Raw genomic sequence first — 20,437 nt, 5'->3', positions numbered from 1 at the left:
TTCAGAAATGATACGCCACCTGTAATAGCTGTTTCGGAGTCTGGGATCATTTTGCCTCCTTACTTTTCCGCCTATTTTAACAAAGCACTGTCTGTGTGGAGGAATTAAGACTACGTACTTTCCTGTATGTGAAGCACTCAGGCATTGTTATAATATGTACCTAATATAATAATAATAATAATAATAATAATAATAATAATAATAATAATAATAATAATAATAATAATAATAATAATAATAATAATAATAATAATAATAATAATAATAATAATAATAATAATAATAATAATAATAATAATAATAATAATAATAATAATATTAATATTAATATTAATATCAATAATATTATAATAATATATAATATAATATATTAAATTATACTAATGATAATAATATTAATAATAATAATATAATAATAATAAATATATATTTTAGAATAATAATAATATTACCAGACAACAACAACAATAATACTAATACTAATACTACTACTACTACTACTACTAATAACAATAATAATAATTATATAATAATAATAATTATATAATAATAATAATATATAATATAATATATTATATTATATATAATAATATATAATATATATAATAATATATATAATAATATTAATAATAATAATAATAATAATAATATAATATAATAAAATATAATACTACTAATAATATTATAATTATAATAATATATAATATAATATATTATAATAATTATAATAATTATAATATAATAATGCAAATATATTTAAAAAAATAATAATATTACCAGACAACAATAAAAATAAAAATAATAACAATAATGACAATAATATAATATGATATTATATTAGTGGCCATATAATATAATATAATATAATATAATATAATATAATATAATATAATATAATATAATATAATATAATATAATATAATATAATAATAATAATAATAATAATATAAAAATATATTTAAAAAATTATAATAATATTACCAGACAACAATAATAATAATAATAATAATAATAATAATAATAATAATAATATTAATAATAATAATAATATAATATAATATAATATAATATAATATAATATAATATAATATAATATAATATAATATAATATAATATAATATAATATAATATAATATAATATAATATAATATAATATAATATAATAATTATAATAATTATAATAATTATAATAATATATAATATAAAATATTGTATTATAATAATTATAATAATATTAATAATAATAATATATATATATATTTAAAATAATAATATTACAAGACAACAAAGATAGAGCATTTGCACAGGTATCTGATTCTTTACCCAAGTTTCTTCCTGTGTCTTCCAGATATGAACGAGTGCCAGACCCCAGGTGTTTGTCCTACGGGCGTTTGCACGAACACAGAGGGATCCTTCTCCTGCATGACCTGTGACCCCGGCTTCACTGTGGCACCCAATGGTCTCTCCTGTGAAGGTGAGTTTCCGTCTCCCTCTCTCTCTCTCTCTCTCTCACAGGCCCATGCAATCATTTGTTTCAGGAATAAAGCTAAATAAAGCTAAATATGACAAATTAATATCTAACTAAAAGCAGCATGGTGGACCAGTGGATCTGGACTACAAGGCTGCATACCGACACCAAACTGTAATCTGCTCGATAAACCATTTCTTTCATCCGTCATTCATCATTTTTTCCAGTAAATTTTCCGGGATTAAAAAAATATGACTTTCCAAATATTTTCAAACGGTACATAATAAAGCGCTAATTGGAAATGGAAGGACTTCATAAAGATGACAAAACTTGGCAAAATCGTCATGACGTGTTTGTGTTTGGACGCAGATACGAATGAATGTGATGACGCGGGTCTTTGTGTGGGGGGGCGGTGCACCAACACCATTGGATCCTATACTTGCACCTGCCCTGCCGGGCTGGAGTTGATCGATGGGACGTCCTGCAGAGGTATAAAAATTATACTTCCCTTCTTATCGCTGGCATAGAAAGTCGACATTTATGTTTATTCGTCACAGATATCAACGAGTGTTTGAGCGTGGCGGGAATATGTGGAGAAGGAGAATGTCTGAATAGCGAAGGCTCCTACGTGTGCGTCTGCCCCGACGGGTATGACACCCTAAATGGGCGGACCGCCTGCCGAGGTACAGTAATTGATAATACAGTATTGACCTTATTATTGGAACATAGTCTTCGGTTGAAGAACCCTTTGGAGTATGCCCAATTTATGACCAAATTTGTTTAGTCCCGCCACAAGCCACTGGTCATAGTCCTGGGGGGAATAGGGGCCATCAGTTATGGACGACAATCTTCTCTTTTCAACAGCTGTCTTCGGGGGAGAGGCGGGGTACACCCTGGTGACTGGTGGCCAGCCAATCACAGGGCACATATAGACAAACAACCATTCACACTCACATTCATACCTATGGACAATTTGGAATCGAACCTAGGTCTTCCCGATCTCCTCATCAAAGGACCCACCTAAACATTTCAGAATCGTTATTTTCATTTTGACGCGGAAGATAAGCTCTCAGTGCTGTTTAATGGCCTTATTTCATGTATTTATGCCGCACACCATGCACACTCACACAGTTGACGAAGATCATTTCAATGGCACCCATTCATCTATCCATCTGTTTTCTATGCTGCCCACCGTCACTTGGGTCATGGGTATGCTGGAGCCTATCCCAGCTGTCTTTGGTCGCCAGCCAATTGCAGTCATTCATTCATTCATTCATTTATTTTCTACCGCTTATCCTCATGAGGGTCGCAGGGATGCTGGAGCCTATCCCAGCTGTCTTCCAGGCGAGAGGCGGGGTACACCCTGGACCGGTGGCCAGCCAATCACAGGGCACATATAGACAAACAACCATTCACACTCACATTCATACCTATGGACAATTTGGAGTCGCTAATTAACCTAGCATGTTTTTTTGGAATGTGGGAGGAAACCGGAGAAAACCTACCCATGCACGGGGAAAATGTGCAAACTCCACACAGAGATGGCCGACGGTGGAATTGAACCCTGGTATCCTAGCTGTGAGGTCTGCGCGCTAACCACTAGACCGCCATGCCGCCTTTTCAACAAATTGACTGTCAAAATAATTTTGACAGACCTCACAGCTAGGAGACCCGAGTTCAATTCCACCCTCGGCCATCTCTGTGTGGAGTTTGCGTGGGTTTTCTCCGGGTACTCCGGTTTCCTCCCACATTCCAAAAACATGCTAGGTTAATTAGCCACTCCAAATTGTCCATAGGTATGAATGTGAGTGTGAATGGTTGTTTGTCTATATGTGCCCTGTGATTGGCTGGCCACCAGTCCAGGGTGTACCCAGCCTCTCGCCCGGAAGACAGCTGGGATAGGCTCCAGCATCTCTGTGACCCTCATGAGGATAAGCGGTAGAAAATAAATGAATGAATGAATGAATGACTGCAATTGGCCGGCAACCAAAGACAGCTGGGGTAGGCTCCAGCATACCCATGACCCAAGTGACGGTGGGCAGCATAGAAAACAGATGGATAGATGAATAGGTGTCATTTAAATAATCTTTGTCAATTGTGTGAGTGTGCATGGTGTGCGGCATAAAGACATGCTAACATGCTACATGCTAATCCGGCATGTAGCATCTATTACCGTTTACGAGTCGGCGGTTGTGGTGGATATTTTCATATGTTCAAACAAGCCACTTGTTGATAATATATTGTATAATACTCCATGTGGACTCATTGTGTGCCAGATTATTACAAATCTTCATCCACCCTCATGTCTCTAACTCAGATGTTGACGAGTGCAGTAAAGAGAACGTGTGCGTCCGGGGCCAGTGCGTCAACACCGATGGCTCCTTCATATGTTTATGTGAAGCCGGCTTCAAGTACAGCGAGGACACTGCTGATTGTGAAGGTAAGAGTGTTGCATTGAATACAAACAAAAAAAACTTAAACTGTATTATGGAAAGCAGGAAGTGAACAAATGTAACAGTTACTGATTGTAAAAGTGCCAGATGGAGGGGTAGGATTTAATAAGCTTTGCTTCTTCCTACTCCTTTTGGACATGTGGAACTGTGAACTGATTATGGGATGCATTCAATTGTAATCTGATGCATGTTCAAATGAAATAAAACCATTAAAAAAAATGAAAAAAAAATTTGAAAAAATAAAAAAAGAGAATTTTATTTAAAAAATTTAATAAAAAAATTACATAAAAAATAAAATAAAATAAAAATTAAAAATTAAAACAAATAAAACAATTAAAAAACATTTTTAATTAAAAAAAAAATAAAAAAAAACTCAAATTATATTAGGAAAGCAGGAAGTGAACAAATGTAACAGTTACTGATTGTAAAAGTACCAGATGGAGGGGTAGGATTTAATAACCTTTGCTTCTTCCTACTCCTTTTGGACATGTGGAACTGTGAACTGATTATGTGATGCATTCAATTGGAATCTGATGCATGTTCAAATGAAATAAAACCATAAAAAAATGAAAAAAAATTGAAAAAATAAAAAAAGAGAATTTTATTTTAAAAAATAAAATAAAATGAAAATAAAAAATTAAAACAAATAAAACAATTAAAAAACATTTTTAAAAAATTAAATAAAAAAAAAACTCAAATTATATTAGGAAAGCAGGAAGTGAACAAATGTAACAGTTACTGATTGTAAAAGTACCAGATGGAGGGGTAGGATTTAATAAGCTTTGCTTCTTCCTACTCCTTTTGGACATGTGGAACTGGGAACTGATTATGTGATGCATTCAATTGGAATCTGATGCATCTTCAAATGAAATAAAACCATAAAACAAATAAAACAATTAAAAATATATATTAAAAAAATAGGAAACTGGAGTACCCGGAGAAAACCCACATGAAACTCCACACAGAGATGGTTGTGGGTGGAATTGAGCTTGGGTCTCTTAGCTGTGAGGCCTGCGCGCTAACCACTCGACCTCCGTGCAACCATGAATCAATCAATGGTTCCATTTTCAATATTAAAAATACTAGTATAATAGTATAAAATACTAGTATAAAAATACTTTATATATTTGAGCTTATGCTACATTTATAATAACTTCCAATACCAAAGTTGACCAGGACAAATTTCTGAAGCCACTCTTCCAGCTTTCTTCCATAAGGATTCCTTGATGACATGGAAGTGTCTTTCCCCTAAGGAGAAGCGTGAATGACCCCATTGTGAGCAGGAGCCATTTCTCCCTCTGGAACGTCTCCCTTTAGCTCCTTCACGAGTTCTTTGATTGCTGTGATAATATTGTTTTTGGCCATTCCTCTTGCCTGCTGCGTTCATGGAGGACAGCTACACCACAGGCTTCCTGCCTGGACGACCGACTCCAGCTGCACAGCCACCACACTGGAAGCAAAGCGGGGGGATGGGGGAGAAGGGGTCACATGTGGTTGCATTCGTGCCCCCTTTTTATGCCCTTTTCTAACCAACCACTTTCCTCTCTCTCTGCAGACCTGAATGAGTGCAAAGAGTTCGGAAGCTCGGTGTGTGGTACCTGGCGCTGCGAGAACACTATCGGCTCCTACCGCTGCTTTATGGGCTGCCAGCCCGGCCTTGAGGGAGAAGACGCCACAGACTGCGGTTAGTGGTCAAACCACATGTAGTTAAAGGAATAAGGGGGGGGCACAATTTACTGTATTTGAGGAAAGACAGGCCAATTCTAAGCATTTTTCACCAAAGCCAAAGAGTCCCTACATGAGTCCTGAGAGTTCCACCTTTGGAATTTTACCGTTGGTTCCAGCCTAAACTTGGTCTGGAATACTAAACCACTTTGTGGCAGCGTTCTCCATAGCGGTACGGTACCTCAACTGTGGCGGTGGACACGTCGTAGTGTGTTAGCAGCCACATATCAAAGAAAGTAATGTATATCTCGTTGATTGTGTATTGACTGTAAATTACACATCGGTCGGTCCAATTCCGTGTACCAAATTTCATGGCGATTCGGCGAAACATCCGAAGTTTACATTAGGTGTTGATGTATGTGAGAAATTTTTTGGTGTTTAATGACAGCGCCACCATGTGGTGGTGGTATTTGTCAGAAAAATAATAGCACAGGAAACAACACAACAACACAAATCTGTCCGGGTAGCATTATTCCTTTCAATTCAAACAAACAGGACTGGACTGGACTGGAAACAGGAGTTCAGAACATTCAGAATGATATTGAAACATTCCATTCAATTCCACCCTCGGCTATCTCTGTGTGGAGTTTGCATGTTCTACGGGTACTCCGGTTTCCTCACACATTGCAAAAACATGCTAGGTTAATTGATGGAAAAACTTGAAAAAAAAATTAAATTACAAAATAAAAATGTAATTTAATTTAATTTTATTTAATTTAATTTTATTTTATTTTATTTTATTTTATTTTATTTTATTTTATTTTATTTTATTTTATTTTATTTTATTTTATTTTATTTTATAAAATTATCAGTGAATGATAAAGATGGCTTTCTAATGGTGTATTATCTCACATTTTACAGAAAAAAAACAAAAAAATATATTTGTTTTAGACTGCACAGTGGTCGAGTGGTTAGTGCGCAGACCTCACAGCTAGGAGACCCGAGTTCAATTCCACCCTCGGCCATCTCTGTGTGGAGTTTTGCATGGGCTTTCTCCTGGTACTCCGGTTTCCTCCCACATTCCAAAAACATGCTAGGTTAATTAGCGACTCCAAATTGTCCATAGGTATGAATGTGAGTGTGAATGGTTGTTTGTCTATATGTGCCCTGTGATTGGGTAGCAACCAATCCAGGGTGTACCCCGCCTCTCACCTGAAGACAGCCGGTGACGACCGTCGTGAGGATAAGCGCTAGAAAATGAATGAACATTATTCCAACAGTAAAATATGGTGGTGGTAGTGTGATGGTCTGGGACTGTTTTGCTGCATCAGGACCTGGAAGACTCACTGTGATAAATGGAACCATTAATTATTGTTAATATGCAAATATGGGCTGCACGGCGGAAAAAGTGGTTAGCTCGCAAGCCTTAAAGCTAGGAGACCCGAGTTCAAATCCACCCTCGGCTATCTCTGTGTGGAGTTTCCATGTTCTCCCCGTGCATGTGTGGGTTTTTTCCGGGTACTCCGGTTTCCTCCCACATTCCAAAAAAAACATGCTAGGTTAATTAGCGACTCCAAATTGTCCATAGGTATGAATGTGAGTGTGAATGGTTGTTTGTCTATATGTGCCCTGTGATTGGCTGGCCACCAGTCCAGGTGAAACTGAGGCGCATCAGGGACGTGGTAGCCCGCAACAATCTGGAGTGTGTCTGGCGAAGACATGGTGTGAGAGCTGATCATTTCTTTTGATTCGGGGACAGGATTGTCAGCTTAGATGGCTTGCATATCTCCGCTGGTCTTGGTTCCAATTCACCCAGTTTAGCGAGATTTTTTTGTGGGTTTGCTCCATCTGGAGCCCCAAGCTGTCCAACTACAATAGACACGTCTCCGTGACATCCAGAGTCCACTGACTCTCGTGTGTGTTTACTGGCAAAGACAACTCGGGTTGGCGATATTTGGCTTTCTTGCGCAACCGTCGGATTTCAATGGCTTGTTTTATTCTCAAGCGGAGGATCCGTCTTTGTTGCTCTCATCTTAGAACAACAAACCAGCTTATGAGTTTTTTGGGAGATGAAAGAGCCAAGCGTTTATCTCTTCTTGAGACAGGATCCAAAGAGTCATCAGACAACCACAGACAAAAAGGGGAAAACAGGCTGAGAGCATCCGAATGGAATGATGCTGTCTGCACACAGATGGAAGCTGTCAATGTTAATGGCTGGTAGTTTGGATTCACTGTTGTTACATGCATCATTTGTAATAGCATGCGCTAACGTTAACAACAATAACTAGCCCAAATTCTGGGGTTGATATACTTCAGATGTCACAAATGCACCAAACAGTGGTAGCATATCGAAAGATAGCATTCATTCATTTTCTACTGCTTATCCTCACGAGGGTCGCAGAGGATGCTGGAGCCTATCCCAGCTGTCTTCTGGACGAGAGGCGGGGTACACCCGCCTACACTGCTGGCCAGCCAATCACAGGGCACATATAGACAAACAACCATTCACACTCACATTCATACCTATGGACAATTTGGAGTCGCTAATTAACCTAGCATGTTTTTTTTGGAATGTGGGGGGAAACCGGAGTACCCGAAGAAAACCCACATAAACTCCACACAGAGATGACCGATGGTGGAATTGAACTCGGGTCTCCTAGCTGTGAGTCCTGCGTGCTAACCACTCATTCATTCATTCATTCTTTTTCTACCGCTTATCCTCACGAGGGTCGCAGAGGGTGCTGGAGCCTATCCCAGCTGTCTTCTGGACGAGAGGCGGGGTACACCCGCCTACACTGCTGGCCAGCCAATCACAGGGCACATATAGACAAACAACCATTCACACTCACATTCATACCTATGGACAATTTGGAGTCGCTAATTAACCTAGCATGTTTTTTTTGGAATGTGGGGGGAAACCGGAGTACCCGGAGAAAACCCACGCAAACTCCACACAGAGATGACTGAGGGTGGAATTGAACTCGGGTCTCCTAGCTGTGAGTCCTGTGTGCTAACCACTCATTCATTCATTGTCTACCGCTTAACCTCCCGAGTCTCGCAGGGATGCTGGAGCCTATCACAGCTGTCTTCGGCGGGATACACCCTGGACTGGTTGCCAGCCAATCACAGGGCACATATAGACAAACAACCATTCACACTCACATTCATACCTATGGACAATTTGGAGTCGCTAATTAACCTAGCATGTTTTTTTTTTTGGAATGTGGGAGGAAACCGGAGTACCCGGAGAAAACCCACGCATGCACGGGGAGAACATGCAAACTCCACACAGAGATAGCCGAGGGTGGAATTGAACTTGGGTCCCCTAGCTGTGAGGTTTGCGCTCTAACCACTTGATCACCGTGCAGCCCTTTTTCAAGACCTGTTTTGGAAAAATATAAGCCAAAAAAAAAATCATGTTTTCGAAGACTGGCATGTGTGTGCGAGTGACAGGAAGAAAAGCTCTGACTCCATTTGTTTGCATGTATAAATCTTTAGACCTCAAATATAAGACGACTTGTGTTTTTCAGACTTTTTCTATAAAAAAAAAACAACTTCCCAAAAAAACTAGTTTGTGGTCTACAGAACAATTTCAGCTAGGGGACGTTGAGCTAACCACTCGTCCACCGTGCAGCCTAGAAATTAGCATGCTAAATATTATTTTTTCTACTATATTTCTGCAGTAGCAAATAAATACAACACAATTCCTCTTCTTCAAGAAGTCCACGGCCAAGTTGAGTAGTTGAGGTCTGCACGCTAACCACTTGACCACCGTGCCGCCCATTCCTAATCTATATGATGGCAAAATCCCAATGATTCCGTCTCATTTAGCCTGCGAAAGTGGTTGGAAACAGGAAGTTCTTTTTTTTCCCTTCATTATCTTGTGATAATGATAATCTGTGAGGCCTGCTCTCAAAGCACTCATCCACCGTGCATCATTTTCATTAATTCATTCATTTTTTACCGCTTATCCTCACAAGGGGTGCTGGAGCCTATCCCAGCTGTCTTCGGGAGAGAGGCGGGGTACACCCTGGACTGGTGGCCAGCCAATCACAGGGCACATATAGACAAACAACCATTCACACTCACATTCATACCTATGGACAATTTGGAGTCGCTAATTAACCTAGCATGAAACCGGAGTACCCGGAGAAACTCCACACAGAGATGACAAAGGGTGGAACTGAACTCTGGTCTCCTCGGCCCTCTTTAATTCATTTGCTCTCAAATATGTATTTATACGTTGTTTTTTTTTGCGAGGTGATGATGCAACTCCGTAATAGAAGAGAGTACATTTGGTGCAGTTTTAAGCCAAAAAAAACGTCCACACAAACGTGTAATACACACAATGCTCTCGTCATTCCGCCTAAAATTCTCAAGCTATTTTGGTCTGCTTGTAAACATGATCAATCCTTTTAACTCTCATGTGTAGTTTCTTAAGAGGGCGTTGTTTTGTTTTTTAAAGCCACAGTACTTATCTTTAGCTCTGCCAACTCCCTTTTAGATTTAGCCATCATAACACAAAACAGAGGGCGGCACGGCGGTCGAGTGGTTGGCATGTAGACCTCACAGCTAGGAGACTAGAGTTCAATTCCACGCTCGGCCATCTCTGTGTGGAGTTTGCATGTTCTCCCCGTGCATGCGTGGGTTTTTTTCCGGGTACTCCGGTTTCCTCCCACATTCCAAAAAAAAAACATGCTAGGCTAATTAGCGACTCCAAATTGTCCATAGGTATGAATGTGAGTGTGAATGGTTGTTTGTCTATATGTGCCCTGTGATTGGCTGGCCACCAGTCCAGGGTGTACCCCGCCTCTCGCCCGAAGACAACTGGGATAGGCTCCAGCACCCCCGCGACCCTTGTGAGGATAAGCGGAAGAAAATGAATGAATGCAATTGGCTGGCGACCAAAGACGGCTGGGATAGGCTCCAGCATATCCGTGACCCAAGTGATGGTGGGCAGCATAGAAAATAGATGCATAGATGAATGGGTATTGAAACCATTAAAATGATCTTCGTCGATTGTGTGAGTGTGCATGGTGTGCGGCATAAAGACATGAAATAAGGCCATTAAACAGCACTGAGAGCTTATCTTCCGTGTCAAAATGAAAATAACGATTCTGAAATGTTTAGGTGGGTCCTTTGATGAGGAGATCGGGAAGACCTGGGTTCGATTCTCTGTGCGGAGTTTGCATTTTCTCTGCCCGTGCAAAAAAACATGCTAGGTTAATTAGCGACTCCAAATTGTCCATAGGTATGAATGTGAGTGTGAATGGTTGTTTGTCTATATGTGCCCTGTGATTGGCTGGCCACCAGCCATCTCGCCTGAAGACAGCTGGGATAGGCTCCAGCGACCTTAGTGAGTATAAGCAATGAATGAATGAATGAAGGTTTTAGGATACTGTAGGTGACTTAAGGATGCCCTCAGTATCATATTGGAATTGGGCCCGGTTTCCATATGGGAGGGGATGATTCTTTGCATAAGAATGTCACAGTTCATGTTGGAATTCCTGAAACATGGAACAAAAGCTCATCCCAGAGAGGAATCAGCGCATGAGGGCATCGGTTATTTTTATGAGCAATGTTTTTTTTTTTGCTCCAGATGTTCTGACAATATTGTACTTAGTACAATAGTAGCATCCATTACTGATGTGTCTACATTTAGAAAGAAGGTCAGGCTAATCACAGCGGTAATATTTTTTTGGGCGGAAAAACGACGCGAACCAGCTTTCCTTTCTTAAATCTTTCCATGTAGTAATCAGTTGAGTCGGTTTCAAACTCATGCACAAGTGTAAATTGCCTGCAGGGAAGAAATGAGGCAAAATTGTGTGTGTGGGGGGGGGGGGGGGGGGGTAAGAAGGTGAGGAGTTCAGCTTCCTACGGAGGTGATGAGGTTGAGGGGTTTAAAAAGAGAGCAAAAAAAAGACCTCCACTATCTTAGCCATGTCGTGTGTTAATCTGGAGCACATGGGAACACTCGAGTGTCGAAAATCCACACTTTGGGCAACCCCCGAGCGTGATCGAACCCATGTGTCGACGCTATTTCACACACACATGAGCAAGAATGGCAATGATGACATATTAAGGCAATTGTATTTGTGCGCTTTTACGGCCGCTACGTCTCGTAATTTGGGCATAACCACAACCGATCATAGTAATCGGTACCTTAGTACATGTATGGGAAAAAAAATACACACAAGTATTTACTTTTCTGTATGCTAACTATGGCGAAAGGTTGGCATGGTTTTGACCACATACAATTTCCGCCGCTTTGCAAGTCTTATTACAGGCGAGGCGTATTGCTCGAGGGCATTTACCGAACGTGTAGGACGCTAAATTAAACCTTCAAACAATGTCACATGTTTTACGTGTGCACAACACTTACAGCCCACTTGTGGTCCATATGCCTAAATTGCATTAAAAAAACACTCTTTCCCCCTCCTGTTTTGTGTTCATTCATTCATTCATTCATTTTCTACCGCTTTTTTATCGCGGGGGTGCTGGAGCCTATCCCAGCTGTCTTCGGGCGAGAGGCGGGGTATACCCGCCTACACTGGTGGCCAGCCAATCACAGGGCACATATAGACAAACAACCATTCACACTCACATTCATACCTATGGACAATTTGGAGTCGCTAATTAACCTAGCATGTTTTTTTTCGAATGTGGGAGGAAACCGGAGTACCCGGAAAAAACCCACGCATGCAAACTCCACACAGAGATGGACGAGGGTGGAATTGAACTCGGGTCATCTAGCTGTGAGGTTTGCGGTCTAACCACTCGATCACCGTGCAGCCCTTTTTCAAGACCTGTTTTCGAATAATATGAGACAAAAAAATAATAATGTTAAAAAAAAGACTGGCATGTGTGTGCGAGTGACAGGAAGAAAAGCTCTGACTCCATTCGTTTGCATGTAAAAATCTTTAGACCTCAAATATAAGACGACTTGTGTATTTCAGACTTTTTCTTAAAAAAAAAACAAAAACAACTTCCCAAAAAAATAGTTTGTGGTCTACAGAACAATTTCAGCTAGGGGACGTTGAGCTAACCACTCGACCACCGTGCAGCCTAGAAATTAGCATGCTAAATATTATTTTTTTCTACTATATTTCTGCAGTAGCAAATAAATACAACACAATTCCTCTTCTTCATGAAGTAGACGGCCGAGTTGGAAGTTGAGAAGTTAAGGTCTGCACGCTAACCACTCGACCACCGTGCAGCCCTTTTTTAAGACCTGTTTTGGAAAAATATAAGCCAAAAAAAAAATCATGTTTTCGAAGACTGGCATGTGTGTGTGAGTGACAGGAAGAAAAGCTCTGACTCCATTAGGCTCCACCTATTTTTTGTATAAATCTTTAGACCTCAAATATAAGACGACTTGTGTTTTTCAGACTTTTTCTATAAAAAAAACTTTCCAAAAAAACTAGTTTGTGGTCTGCAGAACAATTTCAGCTACGGGACGTTGAGCTAACCACTCGTCCACCGTGCAACCTAGAAATTAGCATGCTAAATATTATTTTTTCTACTATATTTCTGCAGTAGCAAATAAATACAACACAATTCCTCTTCTTCAAGAAGTCGACGGCCAAGTTGAGTAGTTGAGGTCTGCACGCTAACCACTCGACCACCGTGCCGCCCATTCCTAATCTATATGATGGCAAAATCCCAATGATTCCGTCCCATTTAGCCTGCGAAAGTGGTTGGAAACAGGAAGTTCTTTTTTTTTTCCTTCATTATCTTCATTTTATTCAACGGAGACAGCCTTATGAGTCCACGGGGTTCGAATCCAACTCGTGATACGCGCATCACATGTCTACAGAGTGAGGCACGCAAGGACTTTTAATGTGTTTATTGTGATTGATACAAGCACGAGGCGAGTTCAGGCGCTGTTGTGCTTTTATAGGCAGCATTTTTCTTTGTAAAAAGGCCTTCCTGTTTTCTAAGCCTAGTTTACGATTAGTCATGGAAACTTTTAGACAGCGGTGCTCGCAGGGGGGGGGTGGTTACCAAAGAAGAACGTCAACACAAAGTAGGCTGAAAGTAAAAAAAAACAGTGTGGCGTAAATGCTAAAAATAATCTCATGTGACGTTCATGAGAAACAGTGAATTTGTAATCAACACCATAAATAATAAAAACAACCCCCTAGTATTTATTTTGAAGCTACGCCTATTAGCCTACACCAAAACAACAAAATGCTCCTCCATTATTAAGCTATTATTGGATCCCTTGTAAGTAGGAAGGTATTTTCTTATGCAAGTTAACTGACATCATTCCGAGATTTGGCTTTTCCTCTTGAGGGAATCACAAGTTGGTCCACATCTAACACAGTACTAAAATACTTTGAAAAGCTTTGCTATTGGCCGTCTACTTCATGAAGAAGAGGAATTGTGTTGTATTTATTTGCTACTGCAGAAATATAGTAGAAAAAAAATAATATTTAGCGTGCTAATTTTTAGGCTGCACGGTGGTCAAGTGGTTAGCTCAATGTCCCCTCGCTGAAATTTTTCTGTAGACCACAAACTAGTTTTTTTTTTTCACCTCGTACTTCGGTACGTGTCAAAAAAAAAAAAAACTTGAATTATACTAGGAAAGCAGGAAGTGAACAAATGTAACAGTTAGTGATTGTAAAAGTACCAGATGGAGGGGTAGGATTTAATAAGCTTTGCTTCTTCCTACTTCTTTTGGACATGTAAAATTAAATAAAATTAAATTAAAGGGAAAAAATAACTTCAATTATTTTATTTAATTTTATTTAATTTTACATTTTAAATAAAATTAAATAAAATAATTGAAGTTATTTTTCCCTTTAATTTTATTAAATTTTATTAAATTTTATTTAATTTTATTTGATTTTGTTTAATTTTATTTAATTCTATTTAATTAAAGGACAAAAATAACTTCAATTATATTAGGAAAGCAGGAAGTGAACAAATGTAACAGTTACTGATTGTAAAAGTACCAGATGGAGGGGTAGGATTTAATAAGCTTTGCTTCTTCCTACTCCTTTTGGACATGTGGAACTGGGAACTGATTATGGGATGCATTCAATTGTAATCTGATGCATGTTCAAATGAAATTAAACCATTTTAAAAAATTACAAAAATTAAAAAAATTAAAAACACAATTTTTTAATGAAAAAAATAAAATTAAAAAATATATAAATTATATTAGAAAGTCAGGAAGTGAACAAATGTAACCGTTACTGATTGTAAAAGTACCAGATGGAGGGGTAGGATTTAATAAGCTTTGCTTCTTCCTACTCCTTTTGGACATGTGGAACTGGGAACTGATTATGGGATGCATTCAATTGTAATCTGATGCATGTTCAAATGAAATAAAACCATTAAAAAAAAATTTTTAAATGAAAAATTTTTTTTTAACTAAAACAATAAAATAAAAAAAAACTTAAATTATATTAGAAAGCAGGAAGTGAACAAATGTAACAGTTACTGATTGTAAAAGGCTGCTAGTTGACTTTATATTCAGGTTCAATTTCTATAGTATTGTCCTTTGGGGACACTTTTGTGAGACACTGTAAAAGTACAAGTACAATTATCCGTACACTAAAGAGGGAACATTCTGGTGGTCCAGGTTTAACAAATCTCCACTCCTTGCTGACAACCCTTCTGGATTGACTTAAAACATATCATTTTCCATAGTTTCCTGGAATTAACTTACAAACACCGGTGTTTGAAAACCCTGTCAGTGAACTGTATAATACATACTATATGTCCACCATCTTTGACATGTTAGAAACACTGCGGTTTGGCTTATGCTAGCGCGGGACTTTTTTCATTGCCAAAACAAAACCCACCAAGCGTCTGTCACTTTGAGAGTCACCGTGTGAGATGTTATGTTACGGTGTAAATTGATTCAAGCGAAAAGATACAATTTCAGGCCGCCGTCAACTTCTCATGGTTGCCTTTTCCAAAGATGGCTGCCCACTTTTAGCTTAGAATCGTCCTTGTGTACAGTGAACAATATATTGAAAACACGCATCTAACACAGTACTAAAATACTTTGAAGAGCTTTGTTATTGTTTACTGAAATTCCAACTTGGCCGTCTACTTCTCGAAGAAGAGGAATTGTGTTGTATTTTTTTTGCTACTGCAGAAATATAGTAGAAAAAATAATATTTAGCGTGCTAATTTGTAAGCTGCACGGTGGACGAGTGGTTAGCTCAACGTCCCCTAGCTGAAATTTTTCTGTAGACCACAAAACAATATTTTTTTTAGTTTTTTTTCACCTCGTACTTCGGTACATGACAAAAAAAAACTTTAATTATACTAGGAAAGCAGGAAGTGAACAAATGTAACAGTTACTGATTGTAAAAGTACTAGATGGAGAGAGCTGAAATTGTTCTGTAGACCACAAACTATTTTTTTTTGTGGGTTTCTTTTCACCTCGTACTTCGGTACATGACAAAAAAAAAACTTTAATTATACTAGGAAAGCAGGAAGTGAACAAATGTAACAGTTACTGATTGTAAAAGTACTAGATGGAGGGAGCTAAAATTGTTCTGTAGACAACAAACTATTTTTTTAGGGTTTTTTTTCACCTTGTACTTCGGTACATGACAAAAAAAAACTTAAATTATACTAGGAAAGCAGGAAGTGAACAAATGTAACAGTTACTGATTGTAAAAGTACTAGATGGAGGGAGCTAAAATTGTTCTGTAGACCACAAACTATTTTATTTTAGGGGTTTTTTTCACCTCGTATTTCGGTACATGACAAAAAAAACTTTAATTATACTAGGAAAGCAGGAAGTGAACAAATGTAACAGTTACTGATTGTAAAAGTACCAGATGGAGGGAGCTGAAATTGTTCTGTAGACCACAAACTATTTTATTTTAGGGGTTTTTTTCACCTCGTACTTCAGTACATGACAAAAAAAAAACTTAAATTATACTAGGAAAGCAGGAAGTGAACAAATGTAATAGTTACTGATTGTAAAAGTACCAGATGGAGGGAGCTGAAATTGTTCTGTAGACCACAAACTATTTTTTTTTAGGGTTTTTTTTCACCTCGTATTTCGGTACATGACAAAAAAAAACTTTAATTATATTAGGAAAGCAGGAAGTGAACAAATGTAACAGTTACTGATTGTAAAAGTACCAGATGGAGGGAGCTGAAATTGTTCTGTAGACCACAAACTAGTTTTTTTAGGGGGTTTTTTCACCTCGTACTTCGGTATATGACAAAAAAAAACTTAAATTATACTAGGAAAGCAGGAAGTGAACAAATGTAACAGTTACTGATTGTAAAAGTACCAGATGGAGAGAGCTGAAATTGTTCTGTAGACCACAAACTATTTCATTTTAGGGTTTTTTTTCACCTCGTACTTCGGTAAATGACAAAAAAAACAACTTAAATTATACTAGGAAAGCAGGAAGTGAACAAATGTAACAGTTACTGATTGTAAAAGTACCAGATGGAGAGAGCTGAAATTGTTCTGTAGACCACAAACTATTTTTTAGGCGGTTGTTTTTGTTTTTGTTTTTGTTTTGTTTTTTTTTTGTTTAGAAATTGTCTGAAAAACACAAGTCGTCTTATATTTGAGGTCTAAAGATTTATACATGCAAACAAATACTAGGTGGCGCCAAATGGAGTCAGAGCTTTTCTTCCTGTCACTCACACACACATGCCAGTCTTTGAAAACATGATTTTTTTTTGTCTTATATTTTTCCAAAACAGGTCTTGAAAAAGGGCTGCACGGTGGTCGAGTGGTTAGCGTGCAGACCTCGCAGCTAGGAGACCCGAGTTCAATTCCACCCTCATCCATCTCTGTGTGGAGTTTGCGTGGGTTTTCTCCGGGTACTCCGGTTTCCTCCCACATTCCAAAAAAAACATGCTAGGTTAATTAGCGACTCCAAATTGTCCATAGGTATGAATGTGAGTGTGAATGGTTGTTTGTCTATATGTGCCCTGTGATTGGCTGGCCACCAGTCCAGGGTGTACCCCGCCTCTCGCCCGAAGACAGCTGGGATAGACTCCAGCACCCCCTGTGAAGATAATCGGTAGAAAATGAATGAATGAATGCTAATTTCTAGGCTGCACGGTACACAAGTGGTTAGCACGCAGGCCTCACAGCTAGGAGACCCGAGTTCAATTCCACCGTTGGCCATTTCTGTGTGGAGTTTGCATGTTCTCCCCGTGCATGCGTGGGTTTTCTCCGGGTACTCCGGTTTCCTCCCACATTCCAAAAACATGCTAGGTTAATTAGCGACTCCAAATTGTCCATAGGTGTGAATGTGAGTGTGAATGGTTGTTTGTCTCTATGTGCCCTGTGATTGGCTGGCCACCAGTCCAGGGTGTACCCCGCCTCTTGCTCAAAGACAGCTGGGATAGGCTCCAGCATTCCCGCGACACTCATGAGGATAAGTGTTAGAAAATGAATGAATGCTAATTTCTAACTAATTTATCCTTTCACTTGTTATTGTAAGTCTAATTAGAATTGAATGTGGTTTCTGCTGTGGCCAGTGTAAACAATCACTTTGTGTTCAATTCTTTAGATGTAGACGAGTGCCTCAACGAAACCATCTGCGGGAGCCATGGCTTTTGCGAGAACACCGACGGCTCCTACCGCTGCCAGTGCGATCAAGGCTACACAAACCCACCCGGAGACCCCAGCAAATGTGTCGGTATGTAAATGCGTTGCACTTGAAGTCATTTGACTTGAAGTCATTTTATTCCAATTTCCACACAATTTTTCCCATTGGAGAGTCAAAAAATGTTGCCCATCATCCATAATCCTTATATGAAACACATATTTCTCTTTCTGTGCATTATAAAGATACACAAACAGCTAAAAAAATTCAAGTTTTATATACCTGCTATATACATTCATAATAACATGCAATACTTACAGTATTTGCCGTACTTTAGTGATTTTATGTATTACCGTAACTTCCTTCCTGTGCATATTGATTTCATGTAGTAACTTAAAAAGTACTGCTACCTCTAGTAGTAACTTTTTCAAATGCTATTCTTAAAGCGGCGACCATTTTTTATGTCCTTTCAGTGATCCCATAACCATGTAGTGTGAAATTTGAGCGTAAAGTCGACTATAGGGGTGTTATTTTATGTCTACCGAGCTCTAATAATGGTAAAAAAAACATATTGAGAATATCATAAACAGGTTTTCTATGCTGTAACTATGGAAATATTTAATTTATTAATATTAATATTGAATCCTACTTGGTCTGGAATGTTTTTTAAAATATTTTTGTGTAGCTCAACAAATATAAAAAAAATATATTTTTCTGGGGCAGTTCTTTTTGTTTTTGTTTTTTTTAGAAAAAGTCTAAAAAACACAAGTCGTCTTATATTTGAGGTCTAAAGATTTATACATGCAAACAAATAGGGGGCGCCAAACAGAATCAGAGCTTTTCTTCCTGTCACTCGCACACACATGCCAGTCTTTGAAAACATAATTTTTTTTTTTGTCTTATATTTTTCCAAAACGGGTCTTGAAAAAGGGCTGCAAGGTGGTTGAGTGGTTTTTTAAAATATTTTTTGTTTAGCTCCCCTAGCTGAAATTTTTCTGTAGACCACAAACTAGTTTTTTGTTTTTGTTTTTTTTTTAGAAAAAGTTTGAGTCAGAGCTTTTCTTCCTGTCACTCGCACACACATGCCGGTCTTTGAAAACATGATTTTTTTTTTGTTTAGCTCAACGTCCCCTAGCTGAAATTCTTCTGTCGACCACAAACTAGTTTTTTGTTTTTGTTTTTTTTTTTAGAAAAAGTTTGAAAAACACAAGTCGTCTTATATTTGAGGTTTTTGTTTTTGTTTTTGTTTTTGTTTTTGTTTTTGTTTTTGTTTTTGTTTTTGTTTTTGTTTTTGTTTTTGTTTTTGTTTTTGTTTTTGTTTTTGTTTTTGTTTTTGTTTTTGTTTTTGTTTTTGTTTTTGTTTTTGTTTTTGTTGAAAAAGTCTGAAAAACAAAAGTCGTCTTATATTTGAGGTCTAAAAATGTATACATGCAAACAAATAGGTGGCGCTAAATGGAGTCAGAGCTTTTCTTCCTGTCACTCGCACACACATGCCAGTCTTTGAAAACATGATAAAAAAAAATTTTGTCTTATATTTTTCTTATATATAAATGAAGCACTAAATTAAATCAGCAAACAAAAAAATATATCTTTTTGTTTGCTAGACCTGCTACCGTCCAAAAACAAAATGGAAGTACGGCAGTGACAAGCACGTTCTAATTATTTTATTTCCACGAAAAAACGGTACTTTGCGGCGCACATGGCATTGTGTACCTCGTCCTTTACTGACCTATCGACCTCTTCCTCTCAGACGTGAATGAGTGCGAGATGAGCCTGGCGCTGTGCGGGGAGGCCCTGTGTGAGAACTTCGACGGCAGCTTCCTGTGCATCTGCCCCAGCGACAATGAGGAATTTGATCCCATCACCAGCCGGTGCCGCTCCCTGGGTAAGGGAACGCCGTCTGCGCCCACAGTGCCTCACAGGACTTAATTCTAACGTGGAGTTTTTCGCTTATTTAATGAGCCGTGTGTCATTATCCAAACAACACGGGCGACTAGGTGGAACGCGACTTAAGTGTATCTTTTTCGACCTGGTTTTGCTTACATTTGTTTTTTCGAGGTATATAAAATATTTGGATGAGTCTAATCCAGGGGTGGGCAAACTACGGCCCGGGGGCCACATGCGGCCCGCCAAGTGTTTCAATATGGCCCGCCTGTTTTTTCTAAAGTATTTCATTTAAACTCAACGTACAACCTGGCATCGTGGCTTGGGCCAACTTTTCGATGGTTGAGGTAGCTGCTTTATCAATTTCGTTATTTGATGTGGTCTGTTGTTTACAAAATGCTCCTGGAAAAAGGAGCACA

General features: G+C 38.4%; 1 protein-coding gene across 3 annotated transcripts in view; it reads left to right on the top strand.

The window, feature by feature from the left end:
• Window positions 1-20,437, top strand: part of LOC131140425 (latent-transforming growth factor beta-binding protein 2-like) — a 168,952-nt gene that overhangs the window by 130,247 nt on the left and 18,268 nt on the right. The window contains exons 27-33 of one of the 3 annotated variants that reach the window (XM_058090845.1): window positions 1,349-1,474; window positions 1,838-1,957; window positions 2,026-2,151; window positions 3,786-3,908; window positions 5,477-5,605; window positions 18,099-18,227; window positions 19,885-20,019. In XM_058090845.1, coding sequence (XP_057946828.1) covers window positions 1,349-1,474; window positions 1,838-1,957; window positions 2,026-2,151; window positions 3,786-3,908; window positions 5,477-5,605; window positions 18,099-18,227; window positions 19,885-20,019 — 888 coding nt within the window. The remainder of the gene's footprint in view (window positions 1-1,348; window positions 1,475-1,837; window positions 1,958-2,025; window positions 2,152-3,785; window positions 3,909-5,476; window positions 5,606-18,098; window positions 18,228-19,884; window positions 20,020-20,437) is intronic. The other 2 variants (XM_058090846.1, XM_058090847.1) reach the window with 2 other exon arrangements.

Source organism: Doryrhamphus excisus, chromosome 13 (assembly GCF_030265055.1).
Source record: "Doryrhamphus excisus isolate RoL2022-K1 chromosome 13, RoL_Dexc_1.0, whole genome shotgun sequence".
Lineage (NCBI taxonomy): Eukaryota > Metazoa > Chordata > Actinopteri > Syngnathiformes > Syngnathidae > Doryrhamphus > Doryrhamphus excisus.
The sequence above is the reverse complement of the archived record's forward strand: the minus strand, read 5'-3'. Positions and strand labels throughout refer to the sequence as shown.